Source organism: Artemia sp. Qi Xiang Cuo, chromosome 6 (genome assembly GCF_049724085.1).
Source record: "Artemia sp. Qi Xiang Cuo chromosome 6, ASM4972408v1, whole genome shotgun sequence".
Classification (NCBI taxonomy): domain Eukaryota; kingdom Metazoa; phylum Arthropoda; class Branchiopoda; order Anostraca; family Artemiidae; genus Artemia; species Artemia sp. Qi Xiang Cuo.
The window spans coordinates 30,918,148-30,936,577 of record NC_142799.1 but is presented as its reverse complement, the minus strand read 5'-3'; the positions used below and the strand labels follow the sequence as shown (position 1 = coordinate 30,936,577).

The window sequence follows — 18,430 nt, the reverse complement described above, 5'->3', positions numbered from 1 at the left end:
AGAGTCAAAAGAGATTGGGGGTGATTAGCCCCATGAAAGAAATTCAAAATGAACTTTGAAAAATCAAGAGAATGTAACTGTGACAAGGTAAACCACGACAAACACTACTGAAATAATCCAACTTGCATTTCAATGAAAGAAATCCAAAATGAGCTTTTAAAAATCAAAAGAATGTAACTGTGACAAGGTGAACCACAACAAAACACTATTGAAATATTCCAACTCTTGCATTTCAACGAAAGAAATCCACTGAAATATTCCAACTCTTGCATTTCAACGAAAGAAATCCAAAATGAACTTTGAAAAATCAAGGGAATGTAACTGTGACATGGTAAACCACGACAAAACACTACTGAAATATTCCAACTCTCGCATTTCAACGAAAGAAATTCAAAATGAACTTTCACAAATTAAGGAAATGTAACTGTCACAAGGTAAACCACAACAAAACACTACTGAAATATTCCAACTCTTGCATTTCAACGAAAGAAATCCAAAACGAACTTTGAAAAGTTTAGAAAGTGTAACTTTGACAAGGAAAACTCTGACAATACACTAATGAAATAATCCAACTCTTGCATTTCAACGAAAGAAATTCAAAATGAACATTGATAAATCATGAGAATGTAACTGTGACAATGTAAACCACGACAAAACACTACTGAAATATTTCAACTCTTGCATTTCAACGAAGGAAATTCAAAATGAACTTTGAAAAATCAAGAGAATTTTACCGTAACGAGGTAAACCTCAACAAAACGCTACTGAAATAGTCCAACTCTTGAATTTAAATTAAATAAATCAGAAATGAACTCTGAAAAATAAAGAAACTGTAAGCTTGACATGTTAAACCACGACAAAACACGAATGAAATATTCCAATTCTTTATTTTAAATGAAATAAATTAAAAATTAAAAATAAAAAATAACGATAATGTAACTATTACAGTGTAAACCACTAAAAAACATTACTGAATCATTTCAACTTATGAATATTAGTGAGAGAAATTAAAAATAAACTGTGAAAAATCAAGAGAATGTAAACGTTACAAGGTAAACAACAACAAAAGACTACTGAAATATTCCAGCTCTTGCATTTCAACGAAAGAAATTCAAAATGAACTTTGAAAAATCAAGCGAATGTAACTGTGACAAGGTAAACCACGACAAAACATTACTGAAATAATTCAACTCTTGCATTTCAACGAGATAAATCCAAAATGAACTTGCATTTCAACGAAAGAAATTCAAACTGAACTTTGAAAAATCAAGAAAATGTAACTGTGACAAGGTAAACCACGACAAAACACTACTGAAATATTCCAACTCTTGCATTTCAATGAAAGAAACACAAAATGAACTTTGAAAAATCAAGAAAATGTAACTGTGACAAGGTAAAATATGACAAAACTTTACTGAAATATTCCAACTCTTGCATTTCAACGAAAGAAATTAAAAATGAACTTTGAAAAATCAAGAGAATGTAAGTGTGAAAAGGTAAACCACAACAAAACGCTACTGGAATATTCCAACTTTTGCATTTCAATGAAAGAAATTCAAAATGAACTTTGAAAAATCAAGAGAATGTAACCGTGACAAGGTAAACCACAACAAAACGCTACTGAAATAATCCAACTCTTGCATTTCAATGAAAGAAATTCAAAATGAACTTTGAAAAATCAAAAAAATGTAACTGTGACAAGGTAAACCATGACAAAACACTACTGAAATATTCCAGCTCTTGCATTTCAACGAAAGAAATCCAAAATGAACTTTGAAAAATCAAGAAAATGTAACTCTGACAAGGTAAACCACATCATAACACTACTGAAATATTCCAACTCTTGAATTTCAATGAAAGAAATGCAAAAGGAACTTTGAAAAATCAAGAGAATGTAACTGTGATAAGGTAAACCACAACAAAACTCTACTGAAATATTCCAGCTCTTGCATTTCAACGAAGGACATTCAAAATGAACTTTGAAAAATCGAGAGAATGTAACTATGACATGGTTAACCACGACAAGACACTACTGAAATATTCCAACTCTTGCATTTCAACGAAAGAAATTCAAAATGAACTTTGAAAAATCAAGGGAATATAACTGTGACATGTTAAACCACGAAAAAACACTACAGAAATATTCCAACTCTTGCATTTCAATGAAAGAAATTCAAAAGGAACTTTGAAAAATCAAGAGAATGTAACTGTGACACGGTACACCACCACAAAACACTACTGAAATATTCCAATTCTTGCATTTCAACGAAAGAAATTCAAAATGAACTTTGAAAAATCAAGAGAATGTAACTTTGACAAGGTAAACCACTACAAAACACTACTGAAATAATCCAACTCTTGCATTTCAATGAAAGAAATTCAAAATGAACTTTGAAAAATCAAGAGAATGTAACTGTGACAAGGTAAACCACGACAAAACACTACTGAAATATTCCAACTCTTGCATTTCGACGAAGGAAATGCAAAATGAAGTTTGAAAAATCAAACGAATGTAACTCTGACAGGGTAAACCATAAAAAAACGCTACTGAAATATTCCAACACATCCCAAATCATAGGTTTCAGACAACAAATACCTATGAAAGACTAAGAAATCCAACTCAGAAAAGTCCGAAATAGTAATTTACATATCCCAAATCATAAGTTTCAGTCAACACACACCTATGAAAGGCTAAGAAACCTAGCTCATAAAAGCTTGAAATAGCAAACTACTCCTCCCAAGCTATAGGTCTCAGACAACAAACACCTATGAGGGACTAAGAATCCTAGCTCTGAAAAGTCCAAATAGCAAACTACACATCCCAAATCATAATTTTCTGACAACACACACCTATGAAAGGCTAAGATACCTTGCTAACAAAAGCCGGAAGTAGCAATTAACCATCCCAAATCATAAGTTTCAGACAACACACACCTATGAACGGCTCAGAAATCCAGTTCAGAAAAGTCCAAAAGTGCAATCCACCCATCCCGAATCATAGGTGTCAAACAACACACACCAATAGACGACTAAGAAATCTAGCTCAGAAAATTTCGAAATAGTAATTTACATATCCCAAATCATAAGTTTCAGACAACACATATCAATGAAAGACGGGGCCAGCTCAAACAAGTCATAAATAGCAAACCACCCATCCCAAATCAAAAGTTTCAGACAACACGTACCAACAAAAGACAAAGAAATTTAGATCAGAAAAGACCGAAATAAAAATTTAAAGATTTCAAATCAAAAGTTTCAGACTACTTTCGCCAACTAAATAGTAAAAAATCTAGCTCATAAAAGCCTGAAATAACAAACTGTTCATCCTAAACTATAATTCTCAGACAGCAAATGTCTTTGATTCACTAAGAATTCTAGCTCCGAAAAGTCCAACTATCAAACTACACATCCCAAACCATAAGTTTCTGACAACACATACCTATGAAAGGTTAAGAAATCCAGCTCAGAAAAGTCAAAAATAGCAAACAATCAATCCCAAATCATAGGTTTCAGACAACACATACCTATGAAAGACTAAGAAATCCAACTCAGAAAAGTATAAAATAGCAACCCATACACCCCAAATCATAGGTTTCTGACAACGCACATCAACGAAAGACGGGGACCGGGGAGGGCCTTTGAGGGTATGGGGGGCCCTTGAGGGTCGGGTGGTCCTTTGGGTGGTTGGGGGACCTATGAGGACCGGGGGGTTCTTTGGGGGTTTGGTTGGGGGTACCGAAGCCCTTTGGGGTTGGGGTAGGGGACCTCACGACACTGTTCAAATACAACTTGTGTATTATAATGACCACAGAGTTTCACCTTAAAATCTTATTCTAAAATCCTCTTCTAAAATCATCTTTTAAAATTTCGCTTACTGTTTCGCCAAAATAATTCCATAAGACGTCTGAGAACATTTCTGCCCAAATAACCCCCAAACGATATTTCAGAGTGTGCCTCTTGTTTTTTTTGGCATCTTTGCTCTGTCACATTTTAAATTACTATGAAACCTGATTCCCGCGCTAAAGCTAATCATCGCTAAGATGTTTCTTAGAGAATTGTTTCCATGGCGTTTGGTTGTGAATATCTTTTGTAGTTCGACCAGTAGAATTGTTTCCGAGGCAAAGACATTAATGACTTGGATCTATTCCTGGAGCAGTACCTGTCAGACATTACTAAACTTTGTCCGGAAACAATTTGATTAATGACTGACAGCAAAGTGGGAAAAATACTGTTTTTCCATTCTCACTGACAAAAACCATAAAACATACATAAATTGCTGTTGACATCCATGAAAGTGAGAAAGTTCCTGTTTTTCCATTCTCACTGACAAAAACCATAAAACAGACATGAATTGCTGTTGACATCCATGAAAAACATCAAATAAATTGACCAACACACATAACCATCCAACATACATAAATTGCTGTTGACATCCATAAATGTGACAAAATTCCTGTTTTTTCATTCTCACTGACAGAAACCATAAAAACAGCCATGAATTGTTGTTGACATCCATGAAAAACATCAAATAAATTGACCAACAAACATAACCATCCATAAAAACATCCATAAAAGTGAGAAAATTCCTGTTTTTTCATTCTCACTGACAACAAACAGACATAAATTATGTAAAAAAAAGTGTGTAGGTGGCAGCAGGGGTGCGTGACACGAGTCAATAAGGCATCTCTACTTATGGGGTTGGAAGTTTTTTTTGTCAGAAATTCGTTTTGGTGTTCAAACTGCATTACGCGGAGCACAATAGTTGCGCCTGCTTAATAAGTTATGGCAATTAATTGCAACAAACTTTATTCTGAAAAGCATGGAATCTAAAATCACAAATTGCAGAAAATCATGGAAGTGGAGACTCGTATCTTAGACACGTTTGTGCGTGTCAAAGACCGGCGGAAGCATTACGAAGTGTCATGGGTGGAATTTTTTGAAGATCCTTGGCACCGCTGCGCCTGCCATTGATTTGTTTCTTAGATGAGTGGCAATCATGTTTATAGGCTCCATAATTTAAGCTGGGAGGTGTAAAGTAGGTCTATATAAAAATTACATATGATGTAATTAGAGTAAGTGCAAAAAGTAGTTGATTTTCATTTTTGAACTACCAAATATATTTCAACTTTTGCAAAAACAACCGTCTTTGGTTTATTCATTTTTTTACTATATTTAGATAGAAATTTTATTGTGTTTGGGCAAATCTCAAATACTAGCAAATTCATCTGAAAAAGTATCTTTTACTCCAAAAAAGAAGGGACAATAGAGTAATTGCTTAAAATATACATTGGGGAGGACAAAAAACAGTTTACCGTTTTTGCAGACAAGATGTGGCTGCTTTTTCACCCATTCACGAAGAGCAGCAATGTCGTTAGCCCTTCTCTCTTCATTTTCGTTCAAATGTTCTTTTGCCAACTTTTGAAGCTCGGGTGATAATTTACAAACATATCTTGTATCGCCCATGTTTTACAGCTTGCCTAAAAAAAGATATGTTGGTTTTGGTAACATAGCTGCAAACTATAGCTGCGAATAGCACTACTGAATTCATTATTGTGCTTTGTTTGTAGTTTTTGTCTATTTGTTTATTGTTATCAGTGATTTTTAATATAGAATATGGAGTTATCTCTTCAAAACTTGGAATCAAATATTTTTTATCTCTTACAGATTTCCAGTAGACAATCTTGAAAAATTTGGATTTCAAGGTTTGCTCAAACCTTCTGAAAATTTTCCTTTATGGAAAAGTGTCAGTGCCTAGATCAGTGTCCCTATGTTTAGGGACACTGATATAAAAATCTCTCCTTATATTTTTTGAATAGAGACTTCAAAATCCAATTAGTCCCTCTGTTCGTGAAAATGCAACATTTATGGAACAATGAGCATTTGAAAAAAAAAAACAAATAATAGGCGAGCTCATAAATAACTTCAAATCAATTATGGATGTATCAAAAACTGTTTATGAGGTGTCTAGTCGCCATCATTATATTTTTGATATCCACATTCCAATAGTCACTTTCTAATAAACAAGCTGAAAAATCCTTGTACATAAAGTGTAAATTAAAAATAATGGTTAAAATAAATTTAGGTAATGTGTATATATCGAGTTTTAATTCTAGGCTTTTATATTACAATATTATTCTTGTTATCCTCAAGCTCAAAAACTCCCGGAATACAAACTTTGGTCGAAACTGAATGTTATTTGTGATATGTTGATATTGTGATACTGTACTTTTGGGACGTAAACATTTTGAATGTGACCTTGTTTTTTAATTATCATTTCAAAACCTTTCGTATACTAAATTCGATAAAAATTTAACGCTTTTTGATAAAACTTACTTGCTATGTTTTAAATTTGGACTTCCATGTCTTTGCAAATCATAGCTCTAATCTGTATTCTTGAACTTGATTTTATTCAGCAAAAACGTTATACATAAATTTTATACAAAGGAGACAGAGAGGCAACCAGTTTTCTCTTCCTTAACAATAAAGGAAAATGAAAAAAGAAATAACATTTCAATAGCTCTCACAGAGCACAGAGAAAAAAATAGACCCGCGGAGATAGGGATGGGATTAACAAATTAGCAACAGTACTAAAAGGATTAAAAAATAATAAGGCTCCAGGTGCTGATAGGGAAAAAGGAAGTACCCAACGATTTTAGGGAAACCTTAATTAAACCACTTTATAAGAAAGGTGATAAAAGTGAGTGTGGTAATTATCGAGGCATTAGTCTGGTCTCCGTAGGTAGTAAATTACTAAGTAATATGATACTTCTTAGACTGAGAGATACCGTGGACAAAGTTTTAAGAGAAGAACAGTGCGGTTTTAGAAAAGGTAGAGGATGTGTTGACCAAATTTTCACTCTTAGGCTAATGATTGAGAATGCCTGAGTTTTCAAACACCTTTGGTCCTCACTTTTATAGATTATGAGCAAGCGTTCGATTCTGTTGATAGAAGAGCTTTAGTAAAGGTTTTATCCTTGTATGGTATACCAGACAAAAACATTAAAGTCATTAGTGCTATGTACGAGAATAAAACCGCTGCGGTTAAGGTAGGAAATGAGGTTAGCAGCTGGTTTTGTATTAAATCAGGAGTTAAGCAGGGTTGTGTTCTATCCCCCTTTATATGGATTATTTTGATGGACTTTGTTTTAAGGAGCACAGGAAAGGCAATGGGAGACCACGGAAGTAGTAATGCATCTATATATTTTAGCAGTGATTGCAGTGCAGTTTAACCGGTACATTGACTTGCCAGGGTCAATCACCTATTACTACGAACGGTACTTGTCCTACCAAACGGGTTTTCTAATGTGATACTCATTTTTTATTGAGGTCAGTCGGTTAGAGAGAGTTGGTGGTTACTCCATATGGTAAGTTGATTAGTTGGTTTTTTAAAAAACTTGGCAAGGTAGCAATTTCAACGTTATTCTATAGAAGCTTTGCATAACGTGTTATGAAGGACAAGTGAAATCTGACTGGTTTCGTTTCACGGGTTCATTAATAGAACGACTAATGTTTTTGAAAAGGGTAATTACTTCTAAGTTCAATAACCAAATTAAACTTCCGATGGTTAAGAAAGCGTAACGGGTAATTAAAGTATGAGGAATGGGATGCTATAAATAGAATTTTTTTTAGTTGAATATTTTTACTCAAAAATAACTCTATTCGTGTATTTTTTGTAAAAATATACTTGTATGATTGAATTGTGTTTGTTAAGAAAGCGTCGCAGGCAATTAAAGAATAAGGACTGAGATGCTATCCTTATAATGTTGATAATTTGAAAATTTTTACGTAAAAATAAATGTATTTGAGAGTTTTTTGCGAAAAGGTTTTGTGTCATTTTGATCTGTGTGTCTTTCTTTTGGATGTTTGTGTCTCTTAGGGACCGTGTGTGTCTCTTTGGGCTATGTGTGTCTCTTTGGGGCGTTTGAATCTTTTGGTCTGTATGTGTCTGTATGGGCGTGTTTTGTATCTTTGGGCTGTGTGTGTGTCTTTTTGGGCTTTGTGTGTCTCTTCGGACTGTGTGTGTCTCTTTAACCTATGTGTGTTTCTCTTTGGGATGTGTGTGTCTCTTTAGGATATGTGTCTCTTTGTGCTGATTGACTCTTTTTGATCTGTGTGTGTCTCTTTTGACTGTTTGTGTCGTTTTGGGCTTTGTGTGTCTCTGGTTGATGTGTGCGTCTCTTTGGGCCGTGTACATCTCTTTGAGCTGTATGTGTCTCTTGGGCTGTTTGAGTCATTTTGGTCTGTGTGTGTTTCTTTTGGCTGTTTGTGTCTCTTAGAGGCCATGTGTGTCTCTTAGAGGCCATGTGCGTCTCTTTGGGGATGTTTGAATCTTTTTGGTATGTATGTGTCTGTATGGGCGTTTTTTTAATCTTTGGGCTGTGTTTGGGTCTCTTTGGGCTTTGTGTGTATCTTCGAACTGTGTGTATGTCTCTTTAGACTGTGTTTGTCTCTTTTGGCTGTGTGTGTCTCTTTAGGCTGTGTGTCTCTTTGGGCAGTTTGTGTCGTTTTGGACTTTGTGTCTCTCTGCTGGATGTGTACATCTCTTTGGGCCGTGTACGTCTCTTTGAGCTGTATGTGTCTCTTTGGGCTGTGGATGTCTCTTTGTGATGTGTGTCTCTTTAGGCTGTGTGTGTCTCGTTGGACTGTGTGTCTTTTTTGGGGTGTCTGAGTCTTTTTGGTCTGTAAGAGTCTCTTTGGGCTATTTGAGTCTTTTAGGTCGGTGTTTGTCTCTTTGGGCTGTGTGTCTCTTAGGGCTGTTTGAGTCTTTTTTGGTCTGTTTTTATGTCTCTTTGGGCTGTTTGAGTCTTTTTGGTCTGTGTTTGTATCTTTGGGCTGTGTTTGTTTCTTTGGGCTGTGTGCGTCTCTTTGGGCTTTGTGCGACTCTTTGGGCTGTGTGTCTCGTTGGACTGTTTGAGTCTTTTTGATCTGTTTGTGTCTCTTTAGGCTGTTTGAGACTTTTTGGGCTGTTTTTGTCTCTTTGGGCTGTTTGTGTCTCTTTGGGCTGTTTGTTTTTCTTTGGGCTATGTGTGTCTCTTTGGGCTGTTTGAGTCATTTCGGTCTGTGTGTCTTTCTTTTGGCTGTCTGTGTCTCTTAGGGGCCGTGTGTGTCTCTTTGGGCTATGTGTGTCTCTTTTGGTCGTTTGAATCTTTTTCTCTGTATGTGTCTGTATGGGCGTGTTTTTTCTCTTTAACCGATGTGTTTGTATCTTTGGGCTTTGTGTGGCTCTTAGGGTGATGCGTGTCTCTTTAGCCTGTGTGTGTGTCTCTTTGGGCTGTGTGTGTCTCTTTAGGCTGTGTGTCTCTTTGGGCAGTTTGAATCTTTTCAGTCTGTGTGTGTCTCTTTTTGCTTTTTGTGTTGTTTTGGGCTTTGTGTGTCTCTGTTGGATGTGTGCGTCTCTTTGGGCCGAGTGCATCTCTTTGAGCTGTATGTGTATCTTGGACTGTTTGAGTCATTTTTGTCTGTGTGTGTTTCTTTTGGGTGTTTGTGTCTCTTAGAGGCCATGTGTGTCTCTTTGGGCACTGTGTGTCTCTTTGGGGTGTTTGAATCTTTTTGGTATGTAGTTGTCTGTATGGGCGTTTTTTGTCTCTTTGGGCTGTGTGTGTGTGTCTCTTTGGGCTGTGTGTGTCTCTTTAGCCTGTGTGTGTGTCTCTTTGGGCTGTGTGTGTCTCTTTAGGCTGTGTGTCTCTTTGGGCAGTTTGAATCTTTATGGTCTGTGTGTGTGTGTCTTTAGGCTGTTTTTTACGTTTTTGGCTTTGTGTCTCTCTGTAGGATGTGTGCGTCTCTTTGGGCCGTGTACGTCTCTTTGAGCTGTATGTGTCTCTTTGAGCTGTGGGTGTCTCTTTGTGATGTGTGTCTCTTTAGGCTGTTTGTGTTTCTTTGGGCTATGTATGTCTCTTTGGGCTGTTTGAGTCATTTTGGTCTGTGTTTGTTTCTTTTGACTGTTTGTGTCTCTTTGGTGTCATGTGTGTCTCTTTAGGCTTTGTGTGTCTCTTTGGGGTGTTTGAATCTTTTTGGTCTGTATGTGTCTCTTTAGGCTTTGTGTGTCTCTTCGGGCTGTTTGAGTCTTTTTGATCTGTTTGTGTCTCTTTCGGCTGTTTGAGTCTTTTTGGTCGGTGTTTGTCTCTTTGGGCTGTTTGTTTCTCTTTGGACTGTTTGTGTTTCTTTGGGCTATGTATGTCTCTTTGGGCTGTTTGAGTCATTTTTGTCTGTGTGTGTTTCTTTTGGCTGTTTGTGTCTCTTAGGAGTCATGTGTGTCTCTTTGAGCTATGTGTGTCTCTTTGGGGTGTTTGAATCTTTTTGGTCTGTATGTGTCTCTTTGGGCTTTGTGTGTCTCTTCAGGCTGTGTGTGTGTCTCTTTAGCCCGTGTGTGTCTTTGGGCTGTGTGTGTCTCTTTAGGCTGTGTGTCTCTTTAGGCTGTGTGTCTCTTTGGGCAGTTTGAATCTTTTTGATCTGTTTGTGTCTCTTTGGGCTGTGTGTGTTTCTTTGGGCTATGTGTGTCTCTTTGGACTGTTTGAACGATTTTGCTTTTTTACGGTTTCTTTCGTCTGTTTGTGTCTCTTTGGGCTATGTGTGTCTCTTTTGGGAGTTTGAATCTTTTTGGCCTGTATGTGTCTGTATGAGCGTTTTTTTTGTCTCTTTGGGCTGTTTGTGTGTCTCTTTGGGCTTCGTGTGTCTCTTCGGGCTGTGTGTCTCTTTAGCTTGTGTGTGTCTCTTTAGGCTGTGTGTCTCTTTGGTCAGTTAGAATCTTTTTGGTCTGTGTGTGTCTCTTTTGACTGTTTTTGTGTCGTTTTGGGCTTTGTGTGTCTTTGTTGGATGTGTGCGTCTCTTTGGGCCATGTGCGTCTCTTTGAGCTGTATGTGTCTCTTTGGGCTGTGGGTGTCTCGTTGTGATGTGTGTCTCTTTAGGCTGTGTGTGTGTCTCGTTGGACTGTGTTTCTTTTTGGGGTGTTTGAGTCTGTTTGGTCTGTATATGTCTCTTTGGGATATGTGTGTCTCCTTAGGATGTTTTGTGTTTGTATGGGCTGTGAATATCTCTTTCGACTTCTTGTTTTTCTTTAGATTGTGATTGTCTCTTTGGGCTGGGTAATGATTGGTAGAAGTATGTATTAGTGAGGTTAAAGTGTAGGGCGAGTTGCTAGAGAAAAATTTAAGTTAATAAGGGTTTTTGACCGTAAAATTTTGTAAGAAAATTATGGAAAATGCAATTCGTCGGTTCATAGGTGAAACTTAAGTCCAGGTATGGATCGAAAAATAAACTATTTCTGTAGAATCTGAGCTAATAAGGGATTTTTGATCATAAACTCTAGTTTCCTATAAGAAAATTATGGAAAAATACAATTCTATCGTTCAAATGTGAAACTTAGTTCCATTCTCTGGTTCAAAATGTAGAAAAACCCGTGTGGGTGAGTTGAAATAAAAAAATTTTAACAGGAAATGACTTAAAAGTGTTTTGGGGGAGATGGCTTGATTGGCAGAAGGATGTATTAGCGAAGTTATAGTGGAGGGCGACAAAGTCTTCAAAGTCAAGGCTATAAGAAAAAAAAAGTTCTGGATATTTTTGTAAGTTTGTAGTCTACGCTCTAATGTCATATCAGTAACGATTCCATTTGAACTTTCTCCAAGTTGATCAATCAAATGTGATACTTAGATCCATTCTTTGGTTCAAATGTAGAAAAACACATGTGAGTGAGTTTAAATAAAAAAAATTTTTAACATAAAAGGACTGAAAAGTGTTTTGGTGGAAATGGCTTGATTGACCAAAGAATGTATTAGCAAAGCTATAATGTAGGGCGACAATGTCTTCAAATTCAAGGCTATAAGAAAAAAAAAAGTTCCAAATATTTTCGTCGGTTTTTAGTTTTACGCACTAATATCAATATCAGTAATGATTCTATTTGAACTTTCTCCAAGTTGATCAAATTGGTCTCTAAACGGCTCATGATAAAAAAATAGTTTGGGTCAAGAAAAAAAAAACTAAAATAATGTCATGATATCACTTTCAACAATCAGAGACGTGTTTTTTTGGTGTGAAGTGTGTGGTTGGGTTTTGGTTATTTGTGTGTGTGTGTGTAAGTTTTTTTTGTGTGTGTAAGTTTGTTTTGTGTGTGTAAATTTTTTTTTTTTGTGTGTGTGTAAGTTTTTATGTGTGTTTAAGTTTTTTTTTTGTCTGTGTGTAAGTTTTTTTTTTGTGTGTAAGTTTTTGTGTGTGTGTAAGTTTTTTTGTGTTTGTAAGTTTTTGTGTATGTGTATGTTTTTCTTTGTATGTGTAGTTTTTTGAGTGTGTGCTATTTTTTGTGTTGGTGTAAGTTTTTGTGTGTGTGTGTGTAAGTTTTTTTTTTTTGTGTGTGTGTGTGTGTAAGTTTTTATGTGTGAGCGTAATTTTTTGTGTGTGCGTGTAAGTTTTTGTGTGTGTGTAAGATTTTGTGTGTGTGAAAAAACTAAAATAATGTCTTGAAATCATTTTCAACACTCAGTAATTTTCTTATAGGAAACTAGAGTTTATGATCAAACACCCCTTATAAATAGACACAGCCCAAAGAGACACAAACAGCCCAAAGAGACAAACACAGACCAAAAAGACTCAAACAGCCCAAAGAGACACACAAACACATAAAAAAGACACAAACAGCCCAAAGAGACACACAGCCCAAAGAGACACACACAGCCACAAGAGACACAAACAGCTCAAAGAGACACAGACAGCACACAGAGAAACACACCACAAAGAGACAAACACAGACCTAAAAGACACAAACAGCCCAAAGAGACACAGACAGACTAAAAAGACTCATACACCCCAAAAAGACGCACAGTCAAACGAGACAAACACAGACTAAAGAGACACACATCACAAAAAGACACCCACAGCTCAAAAGAGACACATACACCTCAAAGAGACGTACACGGCCCAAAGAGACGCACACATCCTACAGAGAGACACAAAGCCCAAAACGACACAAACAGCCAAAAGAGACACACACACAGACCATAAAGATTCAAACTGCCCGAAGAGACATACAGCATAAAGAGAAATACACTACCAAAATAGAAACACACAGGATAAATATACATAAACACTTTCCGATTATACAAAAAACCCCCAAAGAGACACAAAACCCCCTCAAAGAGACAAAAACGCCCATACAGACACATACATACCAAAAAGATTCAAACCCCCCAAAGAGACACACATTGCCCAGACACACACACAGAAATGACAAACACACATAGAGACCACACACACAAAGAGACGTCACACACACACACAGATACATAGAGACGACACACACATAGAGACAACACACACACACAGAGAGACAACATCCACACTAGAAGACACAAAAACAGAGAAGACACACCCACAAAGATGACACACACATTGAGACGACACACGCACAGACACGACACACAAACAGAGTCATAGTGAGAGAGATATCCAAAAAGTTGGGTTGATCTAGGTTCACTTAGAGTGGCGCGCCACTCTCCCCCAAAACACTTTTCAGTCATTTCCTGTTAAAAAATTTTTATTTCAACTCACCCACACGGGTTTTTCTACATTTTGAACCAGAGAATGGAAGAGAATGGAGAATTTCACCATTTGAACCAGAGAATTGTATTTTTCCATAATTTTCTTATAGGAAACTAGAGTTTATGATCAAAAACCCATTATTAGCTCAGATTCTACAGAAATAGTTTATTTTTCGATCCATACCTGGACTTAAGTTTCACCTATGAACCGACGAATTGTATTTTCCATAATTATCTTACAAAAGTTTACGGTCAAAAACCCTTATTAACTTTGATTTTTCTCTAGCAACTCGCCCTCCACTATAACTTCGCTAATACATACTTCTATCAATCAACATACAGCCCAAAGAGACACCCACAGTCCAAATAAACACAAAAAGTCGAAAGAGACACTCACATCATAAAACGACACAAAACAGCCCAAGGAGACAAACACCTCCCAAAGAGACATCTAAAGACCAAAAAGAATCAAACACCCCAAAAAGAAACACAGATCAACGAGACACACACACAGCCTAAAGAGACACACATCACAAAGAGACACCCACAGCCCAAAGAGACACATACAGCTCAAAGAGACGCACATGACCCAAAGAGACGCACACATCCAACAAATACACACAAAGCCCAAAACGAAACAAAAACAGTCAAAAGAGACACACACAGACCAAAAAGATTCAAACTGACCAAAGAGACAAACAGCCCAAAGAGACACACACAGGCCAAAGAGACACACACAGCCCGAAGAGACACACAAAGCCCAAAGAAACAAACACAGCCCAAAGAGACAAAAAAAACGCCCATACAGACACATACAGGCCAAAAAGATTTAAACTCCCAAAAGGGACACACAGAGCCCAAAGAGACAAAAACAGACGAAAGAAACCGTCAAAGACAAAAATGGCTCAAACAGTCTCAAGACACACAAAGAGCACACAAAAACACACACAGCACAAAGAGACACAAACAGATCAAAAAGATTCAAACTGCCCAAAGAGACACACAGCCTAAAGAGACACACACAGCACAAAGACACACACTGGCTAAAGAGACACACACACAGCCCGAAGAGACACACAAAGCCCAAAGAGACACATACGGACCAAAAAGAATCAAACAGCCCAAATATACAAACAACACCAAATGAGACAAACAAGACTCCTAAGACACATAAACACACAAAATAAAAAAAAAAAGACCAAAAAGACAAAAACATGCCAAAGAGACACACAGAGCCCAAAAAAACACAAACAGTCTAAAGAGACACAAACCGCCAAAAGAGACACACACAGCCCAAAAAGACTCAAACAGGCCAACGAGACACACAGCCCCAAGAGACTCACAAAGACAAAAGAAAAACTAACATACCAAATATAAACACACAGAAAACATAGAAACAATAAGTACACAAAGAAACAATAACAGAAAATAGACAAATACACCGACAAAATTGACTAAAACACTACAAAGAGACACACATGCAAAAGATACACATACAGCCTCAAGAGACACAAACAGCTCAAAGAGACAGAGACAGCATAAAGAAAAACACAGCACAAAGAGACAAACACAGACCTAAAAGACTCAAACAGCCCAAAAAGACACATACAGACCAAAAAGACTCAGACACCCCAAAAAGACACACAGTCCAACGAGACACACACAGCCTAAAGGGACACACATCACAAAGAGACACCCACAGCTCAAAGAGACACATACAGCTCAAAGAGACGTACACGGCCCAAAGAGACGCACACATCCTACAGAGAGACACAAAGCCCAAAACGACACAAACAGCCAAAAGACACACACACACAGACCATAAAGATTCAAAATGTCAAAAGAGACACACAGCATCAAGAGACACACACAGCCCAAAAACACATAAAAAGGCTTAAGAGAAATACACACATTCCGAAGAGACACAAAAACCCCAAATAGACACACACACACAGCCCAAAGAGACAAAAAACGCCCATACAGACACATACATACCAAAAAGATTCAAACACCCCAAAGAGACCCACATTGCCCAAAGAGACACACATACCCTCTAAGAGACACAAACACCCAAAAGAAACACACACATACAAAAATGACTAAAACAGCCCAAGAGAAACATACAGATCAAAGAGATGAAGCCTCCAATACGAGACTTACACATTAAACAGAGACACACAAACCCCAAAACGACACAAAAGCCAAAAGAAACACACATAGACCAAAATGATTCAAACAGCCCAAAGAGGCACAAAGCCTCAGGAAACACACACAATCAACGGAGACACACACACGCTAAAGAGACACACACAGCCCGAAGAGACACACAAAGCCCAAAGATACACACACACAGCCAGAAGAGACAAAAAACGCCCATACAAACACATACAGACCAAAAAATTCAAACTCACCGAAGAGACACACATAGCCCAAAGAGATACACACGGCCCCTAAGAGACACAAACAGCCAAAAGAAAGACACACAGACCGAATTGACTCAAACAGCCCAAAGAGACACACATAGCCCAAATACACACACACAGCCCAAAGAGACACAAACAGCCAAAAGAGACAAACAAAGAAAAACAAGAAAAAAACAGAAAAAAGAGACAAAAAACGATACAAAAGAAAAAACCCGAAAAAAGATAAAATCAGAAAAAAGAGAATCACAAAGACAAAATAAAAATACATAGAACACAGAGAAACAAAACAGCACAAAGATACAAACACAGACCATAAAGACACAAACATTTCACAAAGTCAAACTCACAGATCAAAAAAACTCAAAAAGCACAAAGAGACACGCATCCCAAAGGCACACACACAGCCACAAGAGACACAAACAGCTCAAAGAGACACAGACAGCCCAAAGAGAAACACAACCCAAAGAGATAAACACCGACCTAAAAGACTCAAACAGCCCAAAGAGACACTTACAGACCAAAAAGACTCAGACGCCCCCAAAAAAGACACACAGTCCAAGGAGACACACACAGCCTAAGAGACACACATCACAAAGAGACACCCATAGCCCAAAGAGACATATACAGCACAAACAGAGGTACATGGCCCAAAGAGATGCACACAACCAACAGAGAGACACAAAGCCCAACACGACACAAACAGTCAAAAGAGGCACACACACACAAAAAAGATTCAAACTGCCCAAAGAGACATACAGCCTAAAGAGACACACACAGCCCTAAGAGACACAAAAAGCCCAAAGAGACACACACACACAGCCCAAATAGACAAAAAACGCCCATACAGACACATACAGACCAAAAAATTCAAACGTCCCAAAGAGACACACAAAGCCCAAAGGGATACACACAGTCCCTAAGAGACACAGACAGCCAAAAGAAAGACACACAGACCAAAATGATTCAAACAGCCCAAAGAGACACACATAGCCCAAAGAAACACAAACAGCCCAAAGAGACACAAACAGCCAAAAGAGACAAACACATCCCAAAAACACTCAAACCGCCCAAAGAGACACAAACAGATCAAAAATACTCAAACTCACCAAAGAAACACACAGCCCCAAGAGTCTCAAAAAGACCACAGACACACAAACAGCCCAAACAGACACAAACAGCCCAAAGAGACAAACACACAAAAAAAAGACTCAAACAGCCCAAAGAGAACAATTAACAAACCAAAAAAAATCAAAAAGCACAATGAGACACGCAGCCCAAAGGCACACACACAGCCACAAGATACACAAACACCTCAAAGAGACACAGACAGCCCAAAGAGAAACACAACCCAAAGAGACAAACACCGAGCTAAAAGACACAAACCGCCCACAGAGACTCTTAGAGACATAACAGACTCAGACAACAAACAAAAAGGAAACACCGTAGAAGGAGACACACACAGAATAAGGAGTCAAACATTAAAAAGAGACACCCACAGTCCAAACATACATAAAAACCACAAAAAAATGTAAATAACCCAATGAGATTCACAAAAAACACAGAGAGGACCCCACAACCAAACGACCCAAATAGCCAAAAGAGACACATACATACCTAAAAGATTCAAACTGCCCAAAGAGACACACATCCTAAAGAGACACAAACAGCCCAAAGAGACACACACAGGATAAATAGAAATACAAAAAGTTCGAATATACACAAAAAGCCCAAATAGACACACACACAGCCCAACGAGAAAAAAAACGCCCATACAGACACATACATAACAAAAATATGCAAACATCCCCAAAGAAACACACGTTGCCCAAAGAGACACACATGGTGTCTACGAGACACAAACAACCAAAAGAAACACACACAGACCAAAATGACTCAAACAGCCCAAGAGACACATACAGCTCAAAGAGATGTACACGGCCCAAAGAGACACACACATCCGACAGAGACACACAAAGCCCAAAACGACACACAAAGCCAAAAGAGACACACACAGACCAAAAAGATTCAAACTGCCCAAAGAGACACACAGCCTAAAGAGACACACACAGCCCAAAGAGACACACACCCATGCTAAAGAGAGACACACAGCCCGACGAGACACACAAACCCCAAAGAGACACACACACCGCCCAAAGAGACAAAACACGCCCATACAGACACATACAGACCAAACGATTCAAACGCCCCAAAGAGACACACATAGCCCAAAGAGACACACACGGTCCCTAAGAGACACAAACATCCAAAAGAAAGACACACAGATCAAAATGACACAAAACCTTTTCGCAAAAAATTCGCAAATACAGTTATTTTTACGTCACAATTTTCAACTTAAAACCATTCTAATTATAGCATCCCATTCCTCATACTTTAATTACCCCTTACGCTTTCTTAACCAACGCAATACCTTTACGCAAATACCTTTTCGCAAAAAATTCGCAAATAGTTATTTTTACGTCA

At 37.7% G+C, this 18,430-nt stretch overlaps 1 protein-coding gene across 1 annotated transcript in view; it reads right to left on the bottom strand.

The window, feature by feature from the left end:
- LOC148951114 (alpha-tocopherol transfer protein-like) overlaps positions 1–18,430 on the bottom strand; it is a 105,498-nt gene that overhangs the window by 84,619 nt on the left and 2,449 nt on the right. The window contains exon 2 of the mRNA XM_089090644.1: positions 5,313–5,477. Within this exon, the coding sequence (XP_088946770.1) occupies positions 5,313–5,463 (151 nt within the window). The 5' untranslated portion in view covers positions 5,464–5,477. The remainder of the gene's footprint in view (positions 1–5,312; positions 5,478–18,430) is intronic.